At 41.2% G+C, this 10854-nt stretch overlaps 1 protein-coding gene across 1 annotated transcript; it reads left to right on the top strand.

Moving 5' to 3' along the window:
• The first annotated feature begins 492 nt into the window (after nucleotides 1-492).
• Nucleotides 493-1755, top strand: GPR150 (G protein-coupled receptor 150). The gene has a single exon (XM_069963540.1). The coding sequence runs from the start codon at nucleotides 493-495 to the stop codon at nucleotides 1753-1755; it is 1263 nt and encodes a 420-aa protein (XP_069819641.1).
• Nucleotides 1756-10854: the final 9099 nt, after the last annotated feature.

Here is a 10854-nt window from a genome sequence, read left to right as displayed (position 1 = left end):
ATCCCAGTTAGTTTTAAATGAAAACTTTGTAGTAACACTTGCAGATGATGTTAGTGGGGTCCCACACCCAGCACTATAAAACTAACACATTTTATGGAGAGGTAGGGACTATACTATACATGTTGGATATGTAGTACTCCAGCTATGGTAGATCTATACATCTATTACTTACCTACGAGCCCTGCTTCTCATGACATGCAGAGATCTGTGCAACATCAGAACAGCAACAGGTTGCATCACTGTACTGTGGAAGAGGAGATCTGTGCACAATGAGAAGCTGTGCGGACCTGAGCGACATGTGCTGCCCCCTCCACATGTAATGAGCAATGGATTACAGGGGCATGTCTAGAGACCACCCATACATCAGCGTCAGATGATGGGGATATATGAAAAGCTCCTACTCTGCGTACTCTTCTACAAATCTGTTGCTTGGCTGGAGACTTCAGCACCACGGTGACGCCGGACAGCTCAGCAGGCATTTACTATAGGATCATGGATGAATTATTCCTCTATGGGAGCTTTGCTCAAGATAATAACCGTTCTGTGGTTGGCAGCAGTGTGCCCCCAGCTCAGTCACTTCTGAATAGTTCTAGTTCCGAGCAGAACAAAGTGATAGAAGCCCCTCGGTACAACAGACAGCTGCGGATCATCTCTATGACGGTCATCTTCATTGTGGCACTGGTGGGGAACTCTATAGTGCTGTACAAGATCTGCAGCGGCAAAGACAAAAAGAGGAAAATTAACTTTTTAATCACCCATTTGGCATTAGCTGACCTGTACGTGTCTCTTATGACTCTCTTCTCACAGATTGTGTGGGAGCTCATGGAGGATGAGTGGTTGGCTGGAGATGTCTTCTGTCGAATCTTCAAAGTGTTTCAAGTTTCCGGACTCATGGCATCCTCCAATATCATTGCCATAGTTGCCCTGGAGAGGCATCATGTTATCATGAACCCTCTAAGCACTCCTTTGCCCACTAGATGCTTTGCAGCCTTGGGCTGGCTCTTAGCTCTTCTTCTCTCCATCCCACAGGCTTTCGTGTTCAGAGCTGTGTATACAGAGGAGGGAAGCAGGTGCCGCAATGTTTTTGGCCAGCTACCCAGGTGGCACTTCCAGGTCTATATCATATACAGTTCGGTCACAGTTTTCTTCTTGCCCTTTTGTATTTTGACTGTTGCATACATTCGTATACTGTGGATCATCTGGAGAAAGGGCAGGACATCTAAAACTCCAAAAAACAACTTTGGGGACTGGGAGTTTCAGGTCACCAAGAGACCATTGAAAGTAATGGCTACCAATAGTTGTATTCCCAGAGCTAAGATCAAGACACTAAAGATGACCCTGGTGATCATCATCCTGTTCATTGTGTGTGGGTTGCCCTACTTCATCGTAGAGATGAAAGTAGCATTTGGCACCATCACTGGCCTGGACGAAGAGGTCATGGCTGTTCTGGGGATTTTTGTTGTGACTAACAGCGCAGTCAACCCTTATGTGTATCTGTTCTTTAAAACCAACAATGTTTTCCTGCGGAAACTGGAGAAGAGGGTTTGTTTTTCCTGCTGCCTCCAAGAACACAAAGAAATTCCCTTTCAGAGGGAGCTCTTCCCATCCTGTGCCCCTACACCCAAAAAAGAGGCATCCAGCACCACCACCTCTGAAGTGGAGGCATCTTCTTTACTGCACCGATCACTCTCTTTCCTGCATTCAGTGACGCCCTTAAACAAAGGACTTAGTGTTCCCTGTGAAAGTTGTATGTAATGTATTGTTAGACAGGCTAATGTTTGCTAATGTAAAGAATTTTTAGAATGTACATTATATTTAGCAGAATGCACACAGGCTGTCATCAAGGAGTCCAATGATATTCCTGATATGCATGCCCCCCCCCCCCCCCTTTGCTGCTGTTGATTGACAATTCTCTCCATATGCACACATAATGGTATGTTTACATGATGTGGATGGATCCCCTGTGGAATTACTGCTTAGATTTGGGGCTGATTTTAAATCCATTATTTGCTTTTTTCATAATATGTAGTAAAATCTGCAACAAATCTGCATAGAAAAAAAATGATTTGGCACTGAGGATAATCTTGTGGAAGAAATATGGATTGTCTGCCTGCAAATATGGCCAGAATTCTGCATAATTTTCAACTGACTGTACTCTGAACAAGCACATCATGAATATCATTAGACTACTTGCCAGCAGTGTTGGCTACACTCTACAAACCTCACATTGGCACAGACCTCTAAAATCCATGTCACTAATATATTGCCCTCAAAGATGAAAACATAATGGGGCTAACAGGTTGACTTTCAGAGCTGTTCACAAATATGCAAGTCCAAACACAAGCAGGTTGCTATTAGTGCAGTGAGTCATTCAACAAAATTTAGCCCATAATTTTCTGTGCCCTGACCACGAAAGCACAAAAATACTGGAGATTCTGATTTGAAAAGGATTAAAACTGCAAAATTTTAATGCTGGTTCCTCCATCAGGTGTTCATGAATCTGTGAAAAGGGAATCTCTTATCTGCAATTGAAGGTGTATTCCACCAAAAATCTTTTTTACATTAATAAATAGTCCACCCATACCTTTGTATTTGTAAAATCAAATATTTATAAGGTTCTGCGCCACTTTTTTTTTTTTTTTACTTTTTAGGCGTACTACCCCCCTCTAGACGCAGAAAATCAGCTAGATTAAGTCCTCTCCGTCTTGCTCCTGCCTCCTGGCCCCCACCTTCTGAGATGTGAACCACGCGTCTTCTGTCTTTTCAATGAACTGGGTTAGCGCTTATAACCCTGCCCACTGAAAAGACAGAGGACACATGATACATTGACATCATCTCCCTGGCTTGCCAGTGAGCCATACCTCTAGTTATAGCATTTAGACCACCCATGCTCCCTCTGCCTGCTTCACTGTATAACACAGAGTACCACACCTCAAGGAGTTTTAATTCACATGTTAATTTATAAAGTTCTTGTTGTTTTTTTCTTGTGTGCGATATTTTAGAAAGTCCCTCCCCTTAAAACATGGATCACATGTCCCCTGTCTCTGCAGTGTTCCAGGTTGTAATCGCTAACCCTTCCCACTGCAGAAATGTGGGACACATGATCCAAGTGCATCAGTTCCTACTATCAGTGGTCTGTTCCCTTTCCCCCTTGCGTTCCATTCCCTTCCCCTTTGTGCTCCATCCCCTTCCCCCTGCCGCACATGACAAGTGGGAGGAGAGGGAGGATATACAGTATGGGATGAAGGAGGCCTGTAGTTTCCCAGCCGGTGCCATAATTATACATTGATCATAAAAACTTCAATCTCAGCAGAGGAGCAACAATAAAAAGCAGAAAAGGTCTCTTTAGATTCAGGGCATCCCGATGAGTTAAAAAATTAACGTGGAATACCCCTTTAAAGTGCCAAACTGCTGACACTGTTAGATATTATTTAGGTCAAGACAACACGTTTCCTTATATTCTCCATATATTGAGCTGTGCTTCCATAATGTGGAAAAATGCTGCCTTTTTTCTGGTGTAAAAAAGGATTTCCAAAGCTCCCGAAGTGCTTAGGGCTGTAACAACTCCTTACCCGCTTCCCTAGAATCAATTGAGCTGCATCATGGAGGGGTGGGCCGGCCGCCTCCAGTGCTTAACCCCCGGCTGGTGACTGGGAATAGCGCCAAAAATCAGCGCCGTACACAGGAACCAGGCTGTGGTTCAAAAAAAGGACTGCAGCACTGGCTTTCCCGCGCCGGCGCCGTTCTATCCTTGTGCAAAACTTAAAGATTGTACATTCACTTGAACAAAAAAAAAAACAAAACACACATTTACCTTGCTTGCTCCTGCACTGCTGCCAGTATTACGGTAGTCGCTATGGTGCTTCTAGGTGCTGTGTGGTGCTTCTAGGTTCGGGGACATAAAGTTACAAGTTTTTTTCAGCCAATTAGTGGGAGATCAGGCCTGTGCTAGCATGTTCCCGGTCCGGCACAACAGGGATTGGCGCATCACAATACCTGCAGTGGTGCAGAAGCAAGGAAAGTACTATGAGTGTTCTTTTTGTTCATTTCCCAGGCAACCTCTTTAATATTTACTTCGTATTCCGTTTTCTTTTCCAATTATCTCGAGAACGTTAGGTCCCAAAGAGATGAAACCTAGTGTAGAACCTTTCCAGGCACCTGATTACCCATGAGTTAATTTGGTGCAAATTGGTGCAGTTGGTTGGCCATGCATACAGAACAGACAATAGAAATCCATTTTTATATATCCAAGATGCTAATGAAATTAAAGGAGAAGTCCGCTAAAAAATTTTTTTAAAGTATTGTATTGACCCCCCAAAAGATAACTTTTAGGGGGCAATATAATACTTTAATAAAAATAAAAATTTATGCCGGACTTCTCCTTTTAGGCTGCATTCACACGATCCTTGCTCACTCTGTGGAGCACGGACGACATGGGCGGTGAATCCCGGTACTGGACTGTTTCCCCAAACGCCACAATGTAATAATATCATGCCGAAAGAGGGAAAACTGTTGGAAACTGTGCGGCACTGTAGTGACTGTGGCTTTGTCCTTACAGTGCTACAGGGTCTACATTACAATGCATTGGGTCTAAAAAGGACCACACTATATGTAACTGCATCTCAAGCTCTGAATATAAGGCGAGTGGGCTAAAGAAGAATGTAACAGAAGAATGTAACATAAAAGTAAAAATAAAAAAAATGGCTGGGTTGTAATGCACAGAAATCGAATGTCTCACCAGTGGCGATACGTCCATATTATACACTGTGTTTTGAAGAACGTATTAGGTCCTAGACAGCTGAACCCATTCCTATAGAAGCAGTTGTGTGCCAACTTTGATAAAGATTCATTCAGTTGTTTGGCCATGCATAAAGAACGGATAGCAGACATCAAACAATGGACATTCATTTTGATTAGACACTTTGCTTATTTCTCGATTAATCAATGGTCATGCACAATCTATGTTATAATGTCATTGTAGGGCTCATAGTTGTGTTAACTGATCGCAATGTTAAGATAATTTTTAATTGAGATTTACTACAGAACCAACAAAATGCAAAGCAATAAAACATAGAAATCATAAACCTGTTAACATAAACCTGCTTTCCTATGAATTTGGCAGTCTGTAAATGGCAAACAGCTTGTTGTATAGTTCTGTATTGCTCGCTGCCCTCTCTTATGCTACAATGCTGTACAGTCAGCGCATTGTGACGCTCAGTATTTTAGTAGAAAGCTGCTGGTTGTCTTTTTATTTTTGTGTGGGCTATGTACTTGTAGTGAAACTGATTGATTTTGGTAAAGTTCATGGAACATAATTAAAGAATATATAAATAATTAAAACTGATGACGCAACACCGTGTTAGTAGTGTAAATGTACAGTATGCATGTCATGAGTCAATATACTTCTATGGAGATATGTAGTTGTGGTGTGACATCTGCAGTTGTATGACTGTGGGGGAGAAATGGGAAACACATCAGAGGCCACTCAAAAATATTTATTAACCCCTTCACGACCAAGGACGTAACTGTACGTCCTCTGTCGGGTAGGGGAGTTCAGAGCGGGGCCGCACAGCAAACCCGCTCTGAACCACTGCAATCCCAGGTGTTATTAATAGCCCAGGACTGCTGCTATTAGGCTGCATTCCCACGTTCCGTGATCCTGACGGATCACGGACGTGGATTGCATGTACCGGAGTCCCCCCGCGCCCGAACAGCATCTGTAATGAGATGCTGGGAGCGGGGAGACTGTATTCATAAGCGCCGCGCTGTAATGAATCAGCCACGTGGTGCTGTTACTACAGCGCGGCGCTTATGAATACAGTCTCCCCCGCTCCCAGCATCTAATTACAGATACTGTCCAGGCGCAGGGGGACTCCGGTACATGCATTCCACGTCCGTGATCAGTGAGGATCACGGAACGTGGGAATGCAGCCTTAGATGGCACAGTCCGATCACCACACCCGCTAATGAGCCGTTTAGATGCAGCTTTCATGGCTGACAGCTGCATCTAAATTGCTATTTCCCCCCCATCCCTGGCGTCTAGTGGGCAGATCGCCCCCCCAGGATTCGATTGCGGTGGGGCGATCCGTTTAACTTACCCGGCCGAGCCACAGCGTCAGAATGATGCTGATCCCGACTCAGTATTCTGCTGATTTGGTCTGCAGCAGACCAGACAAACAGAGCACCGCTCTAATGGATACCGCTCTATTATATACGCAGCATTGATCTCAATGGGAGTCCCCTAGGGGACTTCTAATTACTGTGTAAAAAAAAAATAAAGTTTTTTCATTAATAGAAAATCCCCTCGCCTAATAAAAATTTAAATCACCCCCTTTTCCCATTTTATAAATAATAATAAATAAATAAACATATTTGGCATCGCCGCGTGCGTAATCACATGAATAATTACATTATCACATTCCTGATATTGCACTGTAAATAGCGTAAACGCCAAAATCTGCCATAGTGCAAGATTGCGCATTTTTGGTCGTATCAAATCCAGAAAGATTGTAATAAGCGATCAAAAAGTTGCATATACGCAATCAAGGTACCAATTATAAGCACAAATATGGCGCAAAAAATGACACCTCAACCAGCCCTATAGACCAAAGGATAAAAACGTTATTAGCATGGGAATAGAGCGATTTTAAGGAGCATTTAGATTTTTAAAAGCCATCTAATAAAATAAAAGTTACACAATTTACATATCATTGTAATCATACTGACTTGAGGAACATAGATAACAAGTCTGTTTTACCCTAGGACGAACAGCGTAAACACAAACACACTCCGCCACCCCAAATAAAAATAAATTGTGTTTTATTTTATATTTCACAGTGCAAATTTTTTTCTCCCGGTTTCGCAGCATATTTTGTGGAAAAAATAAGTCTCTCATTGCAAAGTACAATTAGTGGTGCAAACAATAAGGGTTCGTGTGGGCCTGTAGGGGAAAAAAAGGAAGTGCTACAGCCTTTTAAATGCGAGGAGGAAAAAACGAAAGCACAAAAATAAAATTTTTGCACGGTCCCAAAGAGGTTAAATATTTTATTATTTTATACATATTTTTTATTCTAATTCAGTTTATTTATCTCATAGGTCAAGCAGATATTCCTTTTGTGTCTATTCCTGGTAACGGTCTACAGTATGTTAGTCAGGATTTAAAGAATAACTGTCAAAAAAACTTTTCACATGTCATAGAGTTCTTCCCCAGCTCTGTCTGTGTGATCCCATAGACTTGCATTGGGAGTCTGTGCTGGTCATGTGGCACATGATAGTATGCGCAGGTAATATGCTAAGAGACATTCAGACACAGTGACACACAGATAAACAATAAAGACGTTCTTGCTCTTCCTGGGGCTGTGAGCTCTCACCCTTCTGTTATTTCAAACCAAAAAGTTTTATTTGCAGTTAAATTTAAAAAGTTTGGCAGAGAGCAGGAATAGTTTGCACTGAGATTTGTTTTTTACTTCAGCTGACATTACAAGTACATTTCACTTAAAGGGGTACTCCAGTGGGAAAAAAAGTTTTCAAATCAGTTGGTGCCAGAAAGTTTTACAGATTTGTAAATGACTTCTATTTAAAAATCTCCAGTCCTCCAGTACTTGTCCGCTTCCTGCAGGAAGTGGTGTATTCTTTCCAGTCTGAAACAGTGCTCTCTGCTGCCATCTCTGTCCGTGACAGGAACTGTCCAGAATGGGAGAGGTTTTCTACATGAGAGGTTATCTATACAGAAAGAAGGGTAGGACATACAGCAGCCAATAAGTAATGGAAATAATTTATAAATTTGTATAACTTAATGGCACCAGTTGATATGAAAACTATTTTTTACCAGAAACCCCTTTAAGACTGTCTTCATCTTCCACGACCCAACAGCATTAGTATACATGATGTACAGTGTAATGGTATAAATAACAGCTTGGTGTTTTTTTTTCTTATATCATCACAATCCTTCAGGCTCTCCTGGCTGAACCCACTGTATATCATTACAGCAAAGTACTAGTCCATGTACATTTCTGAATGCAAAGCAATAACAGATCCAGTAAGCTTTCATCTCCGAGAAACAAATAATTACAAAAAATTGGCCCCTGGATGTAAACCACTCCTTGAAATGCTTTTCTGATTGTAATTGTACCGGTTTCTTTCAATATGGACATTCTTAACCTCTTTAGGAACAGAGCTAGCTATACTTATACTTGAGATACCAAGTAATCATAGCACCTGGCCAATCAAGTCTGAATTATTCTTGTACAAGGAAAGCTGTGTGCAGGATGAAACAGATATAGGATGTGCTTGCAATTGTAATAAATGTGGTGCATGTGGAGACCATATCCACTCCAAACGAAGCCGCTGCCCCTTCTTGACCTCTTGGCATTCTCAGTCACAAAATGTGCAAAAATTTTGCAACTCTTAATAGTCTGCACCTGGTGTGCACCCTTTTAAAGGGTCATTGCCTTGATACCATGATGCATGCTCATCACAGATCTTCGCTTTGCAATCACAGCAACGCTATTTCAAGCTCTCATCAGGATCACCTGCAGTCAAAGGGGCATTTTCTTAGCAATCGGGAGGCACAGTCGGTCGCTGGCCATCTGATGCGCCAGGCCATGTATCGCTGCTGCGTTGGCAGGGGCCAGACACTTTCAGGACTAGTCATAACTCTTTGGAGGCTTGGGCCACAGACATTTTTGGCTATCATTGCCTCTGCCATACACAGCAATACCAGATATGCTTTTAAAAAAAAAAAACTACAAAAAAAAAACACTTTTTATTTGTAAAATGGGAAATGAGGGGTGATTTCAATTATCAACATAAAAAAATATTCATATAGGCGCTGTTGTTGTTTTTAGGATGTTAATGTTTTTTTAATACTATTTTCATTTTTGAGACAAAGGGAGAAACAGTGGACCGGCATCTAACTACTCCAAAGTATCGACAACCAAGCAAGGACACTTAAACAGGCAGAAGCAAGCAAGTTCAGGGGTGCTCCTCAAGGAAGTGCAGCAAGCACACTTATAAATCCATAGAAAGGAGAATACGGAGAAGGTACTCACCAAGTAAAATTTTTCTTCTTTATTTAATCCAAAACATAAAAACAAGCAGAGTGAAACGGCTGTTGCTGTAGCTGCTTTCAGTGATTGAATGCCGTCCCTGCCGTTTGCTACACTGCTAGTTTTTATGTTTAGGATTGAATAAAGAAGAAAAATTTTATATGGTGAGTGCCTTCTCCCTATTCTCCTTTCTATGGATTTTCGTTTGCGAATTACTTATGGACTGGAACTAAGTGCAGTAATGTGTGTGTGTGTGTGGTGGGGGGTCATAAACAAAAGTCTCATCCAAAAGTGGTTCCCGGAAGCACTGCTCTACATTATTGTGGTAGAATTAGAATAATTATAATTTTATGACTACTTTGAATCAGTTGGGTTTTGTGAAACATGCCCACTTTATTGACCATGTGACACACACTGAATTGCGCGGATAAACATTCGCCACAATAAGGTTGCAAAAGCCAACTCTAAACTACCAATGACTAGATATAAGACGGAATACTGTATCTGCAGAAAGAAAAAGCCCATGGGATTATGTTGCCTAATACATGGAATCACAACTGAAGTAGGCGTCTGATGGTTAGCGTGCAAATTGGAATACTGCTGGTATTAAATCTAATATTATGAGAGGAAATATGATTAGAGCATAAAAGCCTCTGGCAATCAGGAGGATTTTCAGAACAACTTGTTGAATAGAAATAATAACTCAAGCATTGACATGTAGAGATTTGCAAACTAAATCATAGATTATATTATTAAAAATTGTTGGTATGACCTTTAATAACAAGAACAGATGTGTGAAGATAATAGAGCAATAGTCTGAGATGTAGTGATAAATATTGATGTGAGCATACCAGGAGGTTATTCTTTCCAATGTGTTCAATGTATAGATCAGTTCTAGAGGAAAATCTCCGGACGTTAGCTGTCCGTGAGCTGCATCTCAAGAGAATGAGGGTCATATGCAGCAAGACAACCCTAAGCACACAAGTTCTTCCACCAATGAATGGCTACAGGAGAATAAAGGTAACGTTTGAAAATGGCCAAGTTAAAGTCCTGACCTTAAAGGGGTTATCCAACACTACAAAAACATGGCCACTTTTGCACCACTGTTGTTTCCAGTTTAGGTGCGGTTTGCAATAAAGCTCCATTTATTTAAATGAAACTAAGTTTCAAACCGCACCCAAAAGTGGCCATGTTTCTGTAGCACTGGGTTACCCCTTTAATGCAATAGAAATTGTGAAATAGAGTAGTGGAAGGACCTGAAGCAAGCAATCCATGGGAGGAAAACCAACATAACATATTGGAAGATGTTTTGTAGGGAGAAATGGGCTAAAAGTCTTTTAAGCAACAGTTACCAGAAATGTTTAGATGCATTTATTGCTGCACAAGGAGGCCATACCAGATACTGAAAGCAAAGGTTGACATACTGACAAATATGCTTTATTGGATCATTTTTATCAATAAATAAAGGATCAAGTCTAATACTGACTTGTTGATTTCATTTGGTTCTCTATAACTACTTTTAGGACTTGTATAAAAAAAAAGAGAGAGATGAAACCATAGTGTCTCCTTTCCCCTATACTGCTCAGGAGAGGCTGTTGTTTCCCTGCCCTTGGCCAGGTAATCATGATCATTATTCGCAGCTGTGATTATAACAAGGCAGCCACCTTTCCCCATTATGTTCCTGTAGTGGGAACATAGCCTAAAAGTGTTTAAAATCATACAGAGAATATGCTGTTCTGGTTTGCCTACCTAAAAAAAATCAAAACATTAGTGTATCATTGTATTATTATTATTATTATTATTATTA

The sequence above is a fragment of the Dendropsophus ebraccatus genome, chromosome 3, assembly GCF_027789765.1.
Source record: "Dendropsophus ebraccatus isolate aDenEbr1 chromosome 3, aDenEbr1.pat, whole genome shotgun sequence".
NCBI lineage: Eukaryota > Metazoa > Chordata > Amphibia > Anura > Hylidae > Dendropsophus > Dendropsophus ebraccatus.
This window is presented reverse-complemented; position numbering and strand designations above follow the sequence as displayed.

Excerpts from the sequence above, each read along its gene's own strand:
- GPR150 (XM_069963540.1), top strand. The coding sequence starts at position 493 with ATGGATGAATTATTCCTCTATGGGAGCTTTGCTCAAGATAATAACCGT.